This window comes from Girardinichthys multiradiatus, chromosome 10, assembly GCF_021462225.1.
Source record: "Girardinichthys multiradiatus isolate DD_20200921_A chromosome 10, DD_fGirMul_XY1, whole genome shotgun sequence".
Classification (NCBI taxonomy): Eukaryota; Metazoa; Chordata; class Actinopteri; order Cyprinodontiformes; family Goodeidae; genus Girardinichthys; species Girardinichthys multiradiatus.
Genome location: NC_061803.1, coordinates 33,955,813 through 33,972,125, shown reverse-complemented (window position 1 = coordinate 33,972,125; position 16,313 = coordinate 33,955,813). Strand labels below are relative to the sequence as shown.

At 37.9% G+C, this 16,313-nt stretch overlaps 2 protein-coding genes across 6 annotated transcripts; both read left to right on the top strand.

Annotated features, from left to right (window-relative positions):
* Nucleotides 1–1,943: 1,943 nt before the first annotated feature.
* On the top strand, nt 1,944–8,950 carry LOC124875051 (gastrula zinc finger protein XlCGF57.1-like). Its single transcript, XM_047376845.1, has 3 exons — nt 1,944–2,363; nt 2,455–2,684; nt 6,062–8,950. The coding sequence occupies exons 2-3, from the start codon at nt 2,570–2,572 to the stop codon at nt 7,555–7,557; spliced, it is 1,611 nt and encodes a 536-aa protein (XP_047232801.1). The 5' UTR covers nt 1,944–2,363; nt 2,455–2,569; the 3' UTR covers nt 7,558–8,950.
* Nucleotides 8,951–11,631: 2,681 nt separating this feature from the next.
* On the top strand, nt 11,632–15,505 carry LOC124875053 (oocyte zinc finger protein XlCOF6.1-like). Of its 5 annotated transcripts, none has more exons than XM_047376848.1 (3): nt 11,632–12,041; nt 12,144–12,355; nt 14,202–15,505. In XM_047376848.1, the coding sequence occupies exons 2-3, from the start codon at nt 12,241–12,243 to the stop codon at nt 15,425–15,427; spliced, it is 1,341 nt and encodes a 446-aa protein (XP_047232804.1). In that variant the 5' UTR covers nt 11,632–12,041; nt 12,144–12,240; the 3' UTR covers nt 15,428–15,505. The 5 variants fall into 5 exon arrangements, with proteins under 5 accessions (XP_047232804.1, XP_047232805.1, XP_047232807.1 ...); XM_047376849.1 differs by having other exon boundaries at nt 12,120–12,355; XM_047376851.1 differs by adding an exon at nt 12,801–14,082 and having other exon boundaries at nt 11,632–12,355.
* Nucleotides 15,506–16,313: the final 808 nt, after the last annotated feature.

The window sequence follows — 16,313 nt, the reverse complement described above, 5'->3', positions numbered from 1 at the left end:
TTATCCATGATGACTTGTTTTATACAATTGGGCTGAAATGCCAATCAGCAAGGAAGAAGCTATAACAATAAAAAAACAACAGCATAAAAGGCCAGATTGTAGTTTGAAGACATTCAAAAATGTTACTTTTTGGAGACATGCCCTCCTGTCTGATTAAACCTACATGGCTGTAATGACCCTCATTAGAGTTGGTCCAAACAGGGAAGGCTTGCAAGCCAGAGAACACCATCCAGACTGGGAAGTAAGGGGTCTGCAGCGTTGGGTTGTGGGTTTCTACTCCAGGAAAGATTATTACACTTATCAAAAGACATTATGTGGAAACAAAGAAGCAATCCACTGCATTAGACTTAAATCATGTCACAGTAAGAACATTGACATTACTGAAACTTGGCATTTCTTAATAATTAATAACGGGATGGGGACTGATCACTGAGGCTACCAAGAGCATGACAGCAACAATGAAAAACCTGCAGAAATGTCTGCTTAGTGCTGGTTTCTATGTAACATCAGTCTGTATTTCTAGGCTAATGATCAGAATAGACTGAATGGAAGACTGCATAACTTTCTTCCAAAGTAAACATTCAGGCCTTGCTAAAGTCTAACAAAACCCTGATAAAATGTGTTTTGTTTTGATGAGACCAAACCTAAACTTTTCGCCACAATTCCAGAAGGACAGTCTCACCAACTGAATATAATACCCACAGTGAAACATGGTGGTGGGAGCATCATGCTATGTGGTTATTCTTGTTGGCTGAAACTGAAGTTTTTGTCAAGATAAATAAAATATCTAATAGATCCAAAAACCTTCAGGTGTGTGCTAGAAAATAAAATATGAGGTATTTTTTCTTTTTCTTTGCATAGCTGTAAATTGTTGCATACACCCAAATCAACAAATGACTTCACTTTAAGACATTTTGGAGTGGTCTAAACAAAGTCCAAAACTAAACCTGACAGAAAATCTATGAGGTCACCTGAGGAGGGCTGTGGACTAGAGATGTCTACACAATCTGACAGATTTGGACATCTTTTGCTAGTATGTGGCCAAGAGTCCTCCTAAGTATATATGTCACTTTAAAGTTGGGAAAGGTGTTTAGATCTTTTGTTATGGTCTCATTTTTTTACATGACAAAAATCTGGGATTTTAACAGGAGTAGGTAGAGTTTGTAGTTTCAAGCGATATCTGAATGCGGATTTGGACTGTGTTTCTTTGTGTGTGTAGCACTGACTGGGTCATCAGGGACATTCACAGATTGTTCCTGAAGCCACTCTTATGTTATCCTGGTTGTTTGACTTGGGTCATTGTCAAGTTAGAAAATATTGTATATTGTCACCATAGTCTGAGTTCTACAGGGCTCTGGAGTAGATTGCCTAAAAAATTATCTATTCTCTGCCATGTTTTTGATTCTGAGGGGACCTTTTAATTCTCTGTACTGCTACAGACAGGACTGAATGCAGAAGTGGAAGACAGCATAATTAATCTGAAACCAGCTAAAGTTTCACATTGCAATGGAGTCTGGAGACTTTTCCATAATGGTTTTGAACAAAAACGTCAAACACAAATGTGAGGGGGCAGCAATGAAAAACCTTTTCCAAGTTGAAAGCCAAATCTGGTTAACATTTTATTTTGAAAACAACAACGTAATATAAAATTCATTCTCACACCTTCCTCTCTAGCATCAGGTTTAACTTTTTATTTCTAATAAAATCCAGACATTGTGTAACTAATAATCCACCATAAAATTATAGTAGAAAACACAGACACATGACAACTTTTCTTGTGAACCGCGAACTGGAGCGATATAAATTAGTTGAATTTAATGAGTTAATAGCTGTTTAAGAAGTTTTGTTGCATTTATACTTTATACATTTATACTGGAAAACGGAAGTGGTATGTTTTGCGTCAGAGCATCTTTCTTGTCCATTGGTCAATCAGGAGGCAACAACCGGAAGTAGCAATTTTAGCTTAACTATGTCCCGAGAGAAAAATGTCTTAAGAGTTTGTGTAAAACAATGGTTTAATAATAAATGTCTCTACAGTTATCGTGCGGATGTAGCTTCTAAGTATTTGTTTGGACCGCTATGATTATTTCTAGCCGAAATTTGCATTACCGAATGTAATTAGCCTTCATTAGCAATATGAATGGACTTTTAGCTAAAGTAGCTAACAGCAGAGACCTTATCAGTGTTTCGGATGTTGAACCTTTTAAAAGTTCATGGTTTAGTGTTTTAAGAGGAGTCCACATTCCGACTTTGTGAGACTGTCAGAGGAGGACCACACCGTCTCTGGACACCTTTATAAGCCTTGCTGATCATTTAAGGAGCGAGAGACTGGAGACAGAGTGGAACCAGAACTTCTGACCAAGGTATCAAACTCTCTGCAGCATCACTTCAGCTCTGCTACGGTTCACATTGTTCGTTAATACAAATCAGATGCTGATTTGTGTCTGATTCCAGTTTAGGTCAGCAGAAAAACAGAAGATACAGGTTATATGTCTGAAATCTTGACCTACCAGAACTCATAAAGGTTCAAAACAAGGATTGTCAAAGGAGAATCGTAAGTGGAGCGAGAATGTCTGAAGCGATGAAGTTTGAAGCAGAAGACCCTGGAGGACTCAGTTTGGTTCCCCCCATACCTGCAGCATCAACATCAGAACTGGAGCAGGAACAGGACCGGACAGATCTCAGTAAGTGACACATACACTCACCGGCCACTTTATTAGGTACACCTTGCTAGTACCGAGTTGGACCCCCTTTTGCCTTCAGATCTGCCTTAATCCTTCGTGGCATAGATTCAACAAGGTACTGAAAACATTCCTCAGAGAGTTTGGTCCATATTGACATGATAGCATCACACAGATGCTGCAGATTTGTCAGCTGCATCCATGATGCAAATGTCCCGTTCCACCACATCCTAAAGGTGCTCTATTGGATTGAGATCTGGTGACTCTGGAGGCTATTTGAGTCCAGTAAACTCATTGTCATGTTCAAGAAACCAGTCTGAGATGATTCGTGCTTTATAACATGGCGCGTTATCCTGCTGGAAGTAACCATCAGAAGATGGGTCCACTGTGGTCATAAAGGGATGGACATGGTCAGCAACAATACTCAGGTAGGCTGTGGCGTTGACATTATGCTCAGTTGGTACTAAGGGGCCCAAAGTGTGTCAAGAAAATATCCTCCACACCATTACACCACCAGCACCAGCCTGAACCGTTGATACAAGGCAGGATGGATCCATGCTTTCATGTTGTTGACGCCAAATTCTGACCCTACCATCCGAATATCGCAGCAGAAATTGAGACTCATCAGACCAGGCAACGTTTTTCCAATCTTCTATTGTCCAGTTTTGGTGAACCTGTGTGAATTGTAGCCTCAGTTTCCTGTTCTTAGCTGACAGGAGTGGCACCCGGTGTGGTCTTCTGCTGCTGTAGCCCATCTGCCTCAAGGTTGGACGTGTTGTGTGTTCAGAGATGTTCTTCTGCATGCCTTGGTTGTAACAAGTGGTTATTTGAGTTACTGTTGCCTTTCTATCAGCTCGAACCAGTCTGGCCATCCTCCTCTGACCACTAGCATCAACAAGGCATTTTTGCCCACAGAACTGCTGCTCACTGGATATTTTCTCTGTTTTGGACCATTCTCTGTAAACCCTAGAGATGGTAGTGCGTGAAAATCCCAGTAGATCAGCAGTTTCTGAAATACTCAGACCAGCCCGTCTGGCAACAACAACCATACCACGTTCAAAGTCACTTAAATCACCGTTATTCCCCATTCTGATGCTCGGTTTGAACTGCAGCAGATCGTCTTCACCATGTCTACATGCCTAAATGCATTGAGTTGCTGCCATGTGATTGGCTGATTAGAAATTTACATTAACAAGCAGTTGGACAGGTGTACCTAATAAAGTGGCCGGTGAGTGTATTTGGTTTTGTAGAATCAAGCAAATTAACTTTGAATGGAATTTCTAAAAAGGCCTCTGGACTGGAAAGAAAAATAAATCCAAACACATGTTAATGTTGCTTATTTATTTTAAAAGTAGTTTAACCATTTAAAACCCAGCATAGAACAAGTCTGACCAGGGTTTTTGTTATTAATTATAACAAGCATTACCTTGAGTTCAACATTATAATTATTTCTTGACTAAAATCTCTGGCAGCTGCAGAATCCCCATGAACAGTGTTACCCCAATGAACTGATGCGTTTCAGTCCGTGTAAGCTCAGCCCATTTTAAGCTTTTCTTTAGCAAACGTTTTTGCTGCATCTTTGTTTGTGTTGACACACGGTGTTTTCATGGCAGCCTGGTCTACACAAGTCCTGAACAACTCGGATGGAAATGGTTTGTCCACATATTCAGATAGCAGTGGCTGCATACCAAGTCTTCTTTTGAGCTAGAAATGTGGTGGGGAAGAGGTCAAACTCCTCTTCAGTTTTCAGGCCACTACAACATCTTTCCTTACTTTTCTATGAGTATATACATACATGTTAGGGCATGAATTTAACACTTGAATATTTCAGGCTTAATTTCCACAGAAGCCCATTTGTTATTCTTCGCCATGATCTGGTCAACAGCGCTGTGCTAAGTTCACAAGTTTAGATTTTTCAGCTCCATTAGTAAGGGTGTGGGTGTTTGCTAATTGCTAATTAATGCCTAATTAAAATAAACTCTACTTTTAACCACCACATCATTTAAATCTGATCTCACCAGTCATCACATCCTGAAATCCTGTTCTTCCCAGCTGTCTGCATCCTACAGTGCATCTACAACCTCAATCTGCTGCAACAAAAGGTGTTTAGAAAGCTGTCTCCTTAGGACAGGGAATGCACTAAAAGTGTGTCCAAACCGTAACACTTCCAGCACTGTGCCTCACAGTTAGTATGGTTTTCTTGTCCTGCAATGGGGTATTTATTTAAATGTATTTATTAATTTGTATTAATGCATAACATGTCCTCTGTTGTCTGGGGTCCAAATAATTCAGTTAGTTAGTAAAAGTTTCTGGTGTCCAGTCTTTTGCTTTTTATTGGTGTAGAATATTGATGGTCTAAAAAGCTGCCATTATCTAGCAATAAAACCACTTAGTAATTAACAGTTATTCAATTGCAGAGCTGACCATGTTTGTAGCCCACATGAGAGACAGAAGTCGCACTTAACAGCCCAGTAAAATACAAGTTAACTTATTTAGAGAAACAAAGTCAAAAACATATGATGGTGACATTTTTTGAACCATTTTATTGTATATGCTTGAAAAATGCCTAAAGGAAAATTTAAAGTGTTAGACTCACGTTGCTGCTGAATGTCTTGTTACCACTAGGTGGAGCTCTGGAGTTTTCCCCCCAGTTATACTCTAAATGTTTGCACAAAACACAAAACCAACACCTGTCTTCTATTATCTTCATTTCAACACTAAAACTTCTCACAAAGTAGAGTAAGATGCTCAGTCTGCAGCAGCTAGTTTATTTAAAACTTTAAATGATATATAAGATTATTCAATACTTTCTATATGTGAAACATTATGCAGTTATCAGACTAAACTTGGAGAGTAAACTTTGTTCAAATAAAATGTGAATTGCAGCAACACACAACCATTAGTTTGGATCTTGTGATGGATTGATGGCCACGGACCAGTATCCAGTCCAAGAATAATGTCAGTATCTGGTTTGATACCAATACTGGAACTGGTCAGTCCTATCTCTTAAAGAGAGTGTGTCCAGGCATGTGTCCTGTTGCCCTTTGATGCGTTGACAAGGAATATCCGGGGTGTACCCTTCCTTTCAGTCTTTAAGCACTGGAAATTTGCACCCAGTCACTCTGCAAGGAAACTGTTATATTATTGGATGGATTTTAATAACCTCTTTTTCACAGTTAAGAACACAACAGATTTTCCAGGTCATTTTAAACTTGCAATCAAACAGAATAGGATTGAAAAATAATAATTTACCTCCAATGTATCAACATTGAATAGTTTTTGTCTTCTTTTTTAGATCTAAATAAAATGAGTATGTAAAAAAGTAGATGTTTTACATTGTTGTTAGAAACCAATGTTTTCATGTGTTTCGATGTTTCCAGGCTATCAGATGTTGGTGATTAAAAAAGAGATCCTCCCAGACTGGACCTTCAGTTTGGACCAGCAGCACCCAGAGCCCCCACACATAAAGGAGGAAGAAGAGGAACAGTGGATCAGTCAGGAGGGTGAGCAGCTTGCTGTCAAGAGAGAAGAAGAAAAGCCTCAGCTATCAGAGCTTCATCAAATCAAAACTGAACACAGAGAGGCAGAAACTTCAACCACCGGCTCAACTGAACAAATAGAAACAGAACAAGATGGAGAGGACTGTCTAGACCCAGAATCAGAGACGAACCCTGATCCAGCATGTTCTTCTCAAGAGAGTAAGGTGACAGTTCACAAAAGAGGTAAAAGATCTAAACTGCATTCAAAACCCACAGCTCAGGTTGGAGTCCACACAGGAGAGAACCCGTTTGGCTGTGATATCTGTGGTGAAAGATTCAAACGGAAGTCTCATGTTAAATTACACATGATGACACACACGGAAAATGAAGAGCACGGCTGTGATCTTTGTGGCAAAGTGTTTAAAAAAAAGAGTTACCTTCAGATCCACATGAGACTCCACACTGGTGAGAGACCATTTGCCTGTGATGACTGTGGTAGAAGGTTTCATAGAAAGACCATTCTTAAAAACCACCTGGCTGTCCATTCAGGAGAAAAACCTTTTTCCTGTGATGTTTGTGGTACACGATTTAAAAGAGAGAAATCTCTTAAAAACCACACGTGGTTAATCCACACTGCAAAGAAACCATTTTCATGTACTGTTTGCAGCAAAAGATTTTCACAAGAAGAACATCTGAACAGTCACATGGGAGTTCACACAGGAGACAAACAGTTTGTGTGTGGGTTTTGTAGTAAAGGGTTTTCACTGAAATCAAATCTAAAGACTCACATGCGTGTTCACACAGGAGAGAAACCTTTTATCTGCAATATTTGCTGTAAGGAGTTCTCACGACAAGATCATCTAAAGAGTCACATTCGTGTTCACACAGGAGAGAAACAGTTTATATGTGGGGTCTGTAATAAAGAGTTTGCGCTAAAACAGAATTTAAAGACTCACATGCGTGTTCACTCAGGTGAGAAGCCATTCATTTGTAGCATTTGTAGTAAAGGCTTTTCACAGCAGAACCGTCTCAAAAGTCACATGAGTGTTCACACAGGAGAGAAACCGTTTGTTTGTAGCGTTTGTAATAAAGAATTTTCACAGCAGCGGAATCTAAAGATTCACATGCATATTCACACAGGGGAGCAACCGTTCCTCTGTAGCGTCTGTGGTAAAGGATTTTCACTGCAAAGGAATCTAAAGATTCACATTCGCGTTCACACAGGGGAGAAGCCATTTGTCTGTAGCTTTTGTAGTAAAGGCTTTTCACGCCAAGATTATTTAAAGAGTCACATGCGTGTTCACACGGGCGAGAAACCATTTGTTTGTGGTGTTTGTAACAAAGGATTTACGCAACAACAAAACCTGAAAAGACATATGGAAGCTCACACTGCATGATTTATCTGTAGTGATTGTAGTGAACATTTGGTTGGAGATGTAAAGATAAATCTACATGTGAGATTCCTCACAGACCAGAACCATTTGTCTTTACGGTGATGCAGTTTCACAAGCAGGAAATAGAAGAGATTCAAGGGTAGCACTGGACAATTTAGCAAAAATTTTATATCACAGCTTTCTTTTATCAATATTACAATTATGATTTTATCACATAAACAAGTCGCTTCAAGAAAAATAAAACAGAGCACTTAGGCTAAACACATTCAAATCAGCATGAATAACTTTGCCAACTTTTGTCAAGCACAGCTGAGATTAATTAACATATTAGTGATTCATGTTAAAAATAATGTTAATGCCAATATGTCATGCATCCCTAATAAATATTATAGAGTTGGCTTACACTCTGTCTCAAACTGATTTACCTACTGCAACTCAAATAAATGTATTTAAATTTAAATGCCAACACTACTGAGGTAAAGTTTATTCTTGCTACAAAGTAAAGATCTAACAGTATCAACATTTTGTACCATAATACTGTAAACATCCTCATTATAGTTAATTTAACGTCATCATAAATGCTTGCATTATTATTATTGGTAGTAGTAGTAGTTGTAGTAATGTGTTTCATAAGTTCACTGTCTCACCAACACATTCAGGAAGTCTGCTGTCTTGCATTATATCTGTCAGGGATAAATCTCAGTGTTTTTCAAGCAGAACACACAAAGCACCCAAATATATTATTTAAAGTTTTGAGCTCTTTTCACATTCTTAACGCTCTTATTGTGAAGGTTTGCTGTACTGACATTGTTAAGTAGAGGAGAAAGACTTGAGTTATAATTCAGGCAGTCTTGCCAAGTATGAGCAGACCCTCAAATATAATGGCAGCAGTCCAACAAATCTGACAAGCTGGTAACATGTTAAACAGACAATGCAGGTCATTCTGATGGCTTAAACATTCACCATTTAACCAAGAAAAAAGGCCTTCCTTTCTTGGTAATAAAGTCAGAAGTACAGCTTCAATTAGCAGCTTTGATCTTTGGTATTACAATATTCCTGGTGTACTTCAACATTCTGCTGCTTATGTCTGAGGCGACACACGTGACAATGCGTTCAATGGACAATCAAAAAGGCTTGACGTTTTTATAGTGCTGTAACTAAATATGGACAGCAAAACATATTTTATTCCTAAAGAAGTTCATTCAGACATTTATAATGAAAAAGACAATTTATGCAGTTAAATATTAGTTAAGTCGGTATTCAGCAGTATTTGGGCTCCTCGTATTTCAAACAGCGGAAATGTTATTTGCTCTCTTGATGGTCCCATATATTTCATTTATTGGATCTATCTCTCACATTCTTTGCGATCTCGTATAATAAATGTTTTTAGAAGTCATTGGGCTGTTTTTTGCTATTTCTTTTTTTACCGTATTTTAATGCAGATAATATCTCTCAGACACAGGGTCTCTGTGAAACAGACCATATCTGAGTCAAATGATGAACTACTACTTTATCTAACAACACTTAATACTATTCCTTTTACTAATGATAAAATTAATAATTATAGCATAATAATAATAATAATAGAAATGTTAACATTCATGCTGCAGGACCTCTGCTTGTAATAGGCTTTTTGCATATTATTGTATTGCAATTAACTCACAAAAATCATGATACACATTTTTGAGCCATTTTATGAATTTGTAACTTAGACCTTATGTACAGATTTAGTAAATATGGGCTAGTTCATGTTTGACTGTGTTATTTTGATCTATGATTTTAGTTCATCTGTTCCCTGAATTTAACTCTGAATTACTTGTGCAGGTGTAAAGGTCTTGATGTGCTTAATAAGTTACAGAAGAGCAACTGTTGTCTGTTTGCAGCAAGATGCTGCATATCTTCTATAAGTCTGTTGTGGAGAGTATGATCTCTTCTGCCATCATCTGCTGGGGAAGCAGCATCAGAACCAGGGACTTAAAAAAACTCAACAAGCTGATAAAGAAGGCTGGCTCTGTTCTGGGGACTCCTCTGGAACCTCTGGAGATCATTGTGGAAAGACGGATTCTTCATAAAATGAAGAACATTATGGAGAACCCTGAGCATCCTCTTCATGAGACTGTCCTACAACAACAGAGTGTCTTCAGTCAGAGGCTTCTTCAGATGTGCTGTAAGACGGAGCGCTACAGGAGATCCTTCCTGCCCACAGTCATCAGCATCTACAACGTCTCTCTGAAGAAACCTTCATAATATGAGCTACAACAACATTTAATTTCCCTTTGGATTAATAAAGTATTTTTGAATTTGAATTGAATCACACAGGATTAAATTCTGTATGGTTATACGTATTGTTCAGAAAGTAAGCCAGAGTTGTTTACTTCATGGTTATGGAAAATAAAGTGTCTGTGTTTACAGATTTGCAGTCTGGACTCTTCATCTAACCTCAGGTGGTTACAGTTAAAGGTAACGAATTTAGCTTTTCATACTGACACATCCTTACGCATGAAGTTCTCCCTGATGCCTCTTATTGTATATGACCACAAATGCTGGTAAAACACATTTTTTCTTTGATTAGCTTTAGTTTGCAAAAATTAAATGTTAAAGACAAGATAAGAGGGATTTTTCTTCACTGATTACAGAATAATTAGAACTCAGTTTGTCTTTGTGATGCGTTTATTCTATCCATGAAAACACACAAAAAAAACTTTCAAAGCCTCTTCATACGTCAGCAACTTTAAATTGCCTAAGGCTGCAAATGCCGGGGATAGATTATCCTATACCAAATATAGGCTATTTGAAATCTCTAATTTAAGAGAATAAGAGGTTTAATGGATTTAAAATAGTGTTTTAAGGAATATCTGTTTAGTAAAGAATAACTGACCAGTGCTGAACTGGAAGCTACAAATCTGAAGCTTACTTGAGGCTCATCTTATTCACAAATTTCATTATGAATTTCATGAACTAATTGACTAATCGCTGCACACCCAGTGTTCACACAGCAGAAAAAGCATTGACTTGTAGTGATTGTATTCTTGTAGATAACAATTTAACCAAAATGCAGGTATCTGTTTAATGCCTCAGAGCATTTATTAGATCCATCACTTTAACAACTGTTTTTTTCCTGCTTTAGCAAACCTAGTTTAAATTAAAATGACATGTAAAGTCATTAAGGGACTTCTCCAGAAGTTTATCACAAATACGGATGGTCACCGAAAGGTAAATTGTTTTATCAGAATTGTTTATTGAATTTTGGAATTGATTTTTCTATTTAGAAGCAAGAAGTTAAAAACCAAGGTAGAACAGGTTATTTGTTTTTTTATTTTTATTTGAAAAGCAAGATATTAAATTCAAATACAAATATTTTTTCTTTGTTGCTTTTCTTAAAACAAATTTATTGGCAGAGAGAGAGAAAAATGGCTTTTTAAAATTAAGTCCTATGATTAATTCCCCTCTACAAAAAGTTAGTTTGGTGCTCCTGTTTGTTGCTTTTTTTACTTCTCTGTTTGACCAGGTGGTTCATCACAATCTTGTTTTTCAGGGTATTTTCAGAAATAAGTAGCTGTGCTTTGTAGCTTACCATAAAAATAGTCTATTAATACAATTAGAGAACGGGATTTTTCATAAAGTCAGCTCTGAAAAAAGGACTAATCATTAAAATGCTCACTGGAACATGATTCCAAATAATTTAAACTCATGACAAAGTGAATTTATCTCTGTCAGACGGCTGAAAAGTCAAGGCTGGTTTCCAGATACTGATGTTACCTTCTTGGCAGCAGTTATTCACTGCCTCAATTTTCATCTTTATAGAAAATGTTATTCCTGTTTAATAAAAATATGTAACAAGTGTGCATGTTTTTTTGTGGTATTGATATAATTTTATTTGACACTTTTGTTCTGTAAAGTGCTTTGTGGTTACAATTCGTTTTTTTCATTAGAGCCATATAACTGAACTGAATTGAAATTGGTAGAAATATTTTCAGATAAACGTGTAACACCTTTTTTTTCATTTCGCGTGCCTTTATTCTGAAAGGTTGAAAGAGGAAGCAGATTTTCAATCGTTCGTTTGTAAATAAGAAAATAACCGGATGTAACAATGTTAATTTGACTGGCTAGGTACCGATACTAGAATAACGTATTAAATGATCAGTTTCACATATTAAACATCCTGCGTAACTGATTTCTCAGACTCTGCTCGACGAGCTTTACCCTTTTACGTCATTGTTCTGAACCGCTGTGACTATTTCTAGTGGACGTTTGCTGGACATAATGTCATTAGCAACATGCATGGACCTTTAACTAAATAAGCTAACAGCAGACAATCAGTGTTTGCGAATTAGAAGCTTTTAAAAGTCAAGGTTTTAGTGTTGTTAGAGGAGTCCATACCCCGGGGGACCGTCTGTGGACACCGTCTCTGCACATCTTCTCTAAGCCTTGCTGTTCAGCTGAGGACTGAGACTGGAGACAGAGTGGAACCAGAACCTCTGACCAAGGTTTCAGACTCTGCTCAGCAGCATCGCTTCATCTCTGCTACAGTTTCCATTTTCTGTTAATACATTTTATCTGATCAGATGCTGATTTGTGCCTGATTCCAGCTTCAGGCATCAGATAAACAGAAGATACAGGTTATATGTGAACATGTGAAGGTTGCAAACAAAGATTGTGAAAAGCAGAATCCCAAGTGGATAAAGGATGTCTGAGATTATGAAGGTTGTGGAAGAAGACCCCAGTGGCCTCAGTTTGGAGCCCCCCATACCTGCAGCATCAACATCAGAACTGGAGCAGAAACAAGACAGCAAAGATCTCAGTAAGTGACACTCATTTATTCATCAGGCTATGATGTTAAACATGTCACTAAAAATAACAGCTAAGCACAAATATCTAGATGACAATAGTCAGTCAGTCAGAGTCTGACTTGTAAAATTCAATTCAATTCAAAAATACTTTATTAATCCCAAAGGGAAATTAAATAATGACAAACAATAAATGACAGACAACATGGAAATACACCAATAGCAATCATCAATAAAAATGCTTTAATCAGTGCAGAAGAATCATCATCAGTTAGGTACCTAGTGCAGACTGGTCATTTCATTGCTGTAGCTCATTCATTCATTCATCTTCTATACCACTTCTTCCATATTGGGTCACAGGGGAGCTGGTGCCTATCTCCAGCAGTCTACGGACGAGAGGCAGGCTACACTTGCCATAGCTATAAAGGAAAATTTATACCTGAGACTTTTGACCCTCAGGACCTTGACTCACCATCCAGAGGGGAGAAGCACAAACTCTTGGGATATCAGGGCTGGCCAAAACTGCCTGTGCCTTTCCAGGACTCGCCCATCATAGATGTCAGAGAGAGAGAGCTGCTGTATGCCAATTATTTTATTGGCTGTTTGATAATGTCTGATGTTTGTTTTTGTTTTGTTTTTTTTGCTCTGTAAGGTTACCATACCACAAAACAATATAAAGTTCTATAAATAAAAGATTTGCACTTGTTTTTGTACCCTTACCTGTGATCAAGTCCGACCCAGCTCTCTTCCTAGCATTACATTTAAGAAACATGAACCTAACAGAAGAACTGCTGCTCAGTTAATCAAACTGTGTTCCAGCATAAAGTCATTTTTGTCATTAAAATATCAATCAAAGTCATTCAGTTCTTTTACAAAATCTGAATTTGAGTTAAAGCCATCAGTGATAATTGGCCCACAAATCTTCTGCCTTGTCTTGGCTTGTCGTAACCTTCATTCCATCCCATACAGCCCCCAGATCATTACTGTGAAACCTTTCCTTTATTTTACTTTTATATATAGACCAATGTTCAGTGGTGCGTTTCTAGAACAGCACCCAACACGTTTGATTGGAGGGAACAGTCCGTACAGGTTGCTTAGTTTTATATGCAGGGTTACTTGGTAGTCTGAAAAAAAGAGCTGACTGTGGAAGATGTTTGAATTTCCAGAGCTTTATTTCTGTATTCAGTTCTCTGAAAGATAAAAAGCAGTTAGAAAAATAATTTTCACATTTATCTATATTAAGATCATCTTTGACATATCAATTTTGTAGGATTTTGGGTCACTGTCTGAGAAAATGAAATGCACACTAGTTAAAATGAAAAAGCCGCTTCATATCCCTTGGCCTCCAGACCTGTGGGTTTTAATTAGGACCAGACTCGATGCAGCCATGTTGCAGCTGCTTCCTCACAGTCTCAGGCTGGTATTCCAGATTCCGCTCAAAGCATTCACAGGAGTCTGCACCTGGGAGATCTTCTGATTCAGGCAAAAAGCCAGATGTACCACGAACACTTTGAAAAATATTCGGATGTGCATCTCCTTAATTTACCACTTAAACCTTAGAGGACTTCTGGCATTTGCTGATAAATTTAAGAGTTTTTTTCATACAAATGTCTGACTTTACATTGTCAGAAAAATATCCTAGTTTTAATATTGTAATTTATGCCTTCAATCATGGAAAATTAGAATTTTTCTTGTAAGTTCATGACTTTTCTACATCAGAGACGTTTTTCCTCTTAAATATGTGAGTAACTTCTCTTGGACAATTAGAATGCTAGCGTTTCTAAAATGTGACTGAGTAAATTTTGTTTAATGATTTACAACCAACCATTAATGTCCTTTCATGGTTCCCCGTCCATCAAGTTTTGGTGATTAAAGAAGAGGTTCCCAATGGCTGGAGCTCCAGTATGGAACAGCAGGACCCTGTTCTCCAACATGTAAAAGAGGAAGAGGAGGAACTATGGATCAGTCAAGAAGAAGAGCAGCTTGCTGTGAAGAGTGAAGATGAAGAGAAACCTCAGTTATCAGAACTTCAACAAATCAAAGCTGAAGACAACAGAGAGACAGAAGCTCCAACCAGCAGTTCAGCTGACCAGAAGGAAACAGAATCTGACAGGAACTCGGATGTAGAGTGTTCTTCAAAACAAAGTAAGACGGGTGTTTACAGACGAAGTAGAAGGTCTAAACTGTCTTCCAGACGTATTGCTCAGAAAGGGGTCCCTGCAGAGAAGTGGTTTGGCTGCAATGTTTGTGGCAAAAGATTCAAATGTAAAACTTCAGCTAAATTACACCTGATGATTCACTCTGGAAAGAGAGAACATAGCTGTGGCCTTTGTGGAAAAGCATTTAAAGATACAAGTTCTCTGCAGACACACATGAGACTTCACACTGGAGAGAAACCATTTTCTTGCAGTGATTGCGGTAGAAGGTTTCACAGAAAGACGATTCTTGAGGGTCATTTAAAGGTCCATTCAGGAGAAAAAGCTTTTTCATGTGATGTTTGTGGTATGAGATTTAAAAGAAAGGAAACACTTAAAAAACACAAGAGGATCCACACCTCAGAGAGACCATTTGTTTGTAACATTTGTAGTAAAGGATTTTCACTACAAAATGGTCTAAATAGTCACATGTTTGTACACACGGGAGAGAAGCTGTGTATTTGTAGTATTTGTAGTAAAGGATTTTCACAACAGGAGCCCCTGAAGAGACACATGCGCGTTCATACAGGTGAAAAACTGTTCATCTGCAGTGTTTGTAGTAAAGGATTTTCACTAAAACATCATCTGAAAAACCACATGGAGGTTCACACAGCACCATTCAGCTGTAGCGATTGTGGTAAATGCTATGTGAAGGAAATCCAGTTAGAGCGACACGTGAGAGTCCACTCAGAGGAGCGGCCGTTTGGCTGTGATTTCTGTAAAAACCGATTTTATCAAAAGTGTCAACTTGAGAATCACATCAGAGTCCATTCAGGAGAGAAACCGTTTGTTTGTGATGTTTGCAGCAAAGCATTTTCGTTAATTGGAAATATGAGGAGACACATGGGTATTCACCGGGCTCCATCTATTCATTATTTTGATGGTACATAACTGTATTTACTGTGGAAACCTGTGAAGTTCACCCTGATGCTTCTACATCATATAAATCCCCACTTTTGAAACATTTAAGATTTTTTGTTTTTTTTGCTTTGAGAGGCTGCAGTAAAAAATCCCAAAAAAAAGCCAAACCTGAGCATGCTTATTTTTCACTGAGGACTGAAAAATGACAGATACAAAATAACTGTGAGAGGCAATAAAACCAGTTGCTCATTATGCATGGTGTGTTGAAGAAGGGATCCATCCAAACGTTGCAGGACTGTAGCTCTCAAGGACTGGACTTGGGCATCTTGTGGTAGAAGAACTATGAGATCAAAGACATAAATGTGTTTAATTAAAAAAAATACAGCAATTAAAACTCATTCTTTAACAATACCCCAGTTTTCCACCAGAGAGGTAATCTGCCTTCTAGCTTTATGATGTTCCAAAATGAGTTATCTACTCCAGTTAAGATACTGAATGCTAATAACTTCTCAAGATAACATAGCTTAAAATAGATTAAGCTATTCCTTTAAATCATGTGTGTTGGAACAGGACTGGACAAGATCCAGAAAGTACAGAACAGTGTGTCCCAAGGATCAGGATTGGGACACAAGTCTTTAAGTATGTGATCATGGAGGTTCTGGCCCAATTGACACTATTCCACAACAGTGGACCTTCACTGGGTATTAGTACACCAAAGCTTTTTGGAAGGAACGGAGGAACCTTTACTCAGCTGTACATCTAAAATGAATTTGGCCTATTCAGAGGTTCTGCCTTTTTCAAGATGCTGAAAATGACATGAGATACATGATTACATAAATAAACAATAAAAGGTCTTAGTTGTAACTCTAAAGTGTGCCTGAGTTATTTTATTATTCTGTTGCCAGTGAACATTCAA

Bases quoted from the DNA above. Each gene is read 5' to 3' on its own strand.
- LOC124875051 (XM_047376845.1), top strand. From the start codon at position 2,570: ATGTCTGAAGCGATGAAGTTTGAAGCAGAAGACCCTGGAGGACTCAGT. The intron at 2,685-6,061 runs GTAAGTGACACA...CGATGTTTCCAG, and splicing joins ACAGGACCGGACAGATCTCA to GCTATCAGATGTTGGTGATT.
- LOC124875053 (XM_047376848.1), top strand. From the start codon at position 12,241: ATGTCTGAGATTATGAAGGTTGTGGAAGAAGACCCCAGTGGCCTCAGT. The intron at 12,356-14,201 runs GTAAGTGACACT...CCGTCCATCAAG, and splicing joins ACAAGACAGCAAAGATCTCA to TTTTGGTGATTAAAGAAGAG.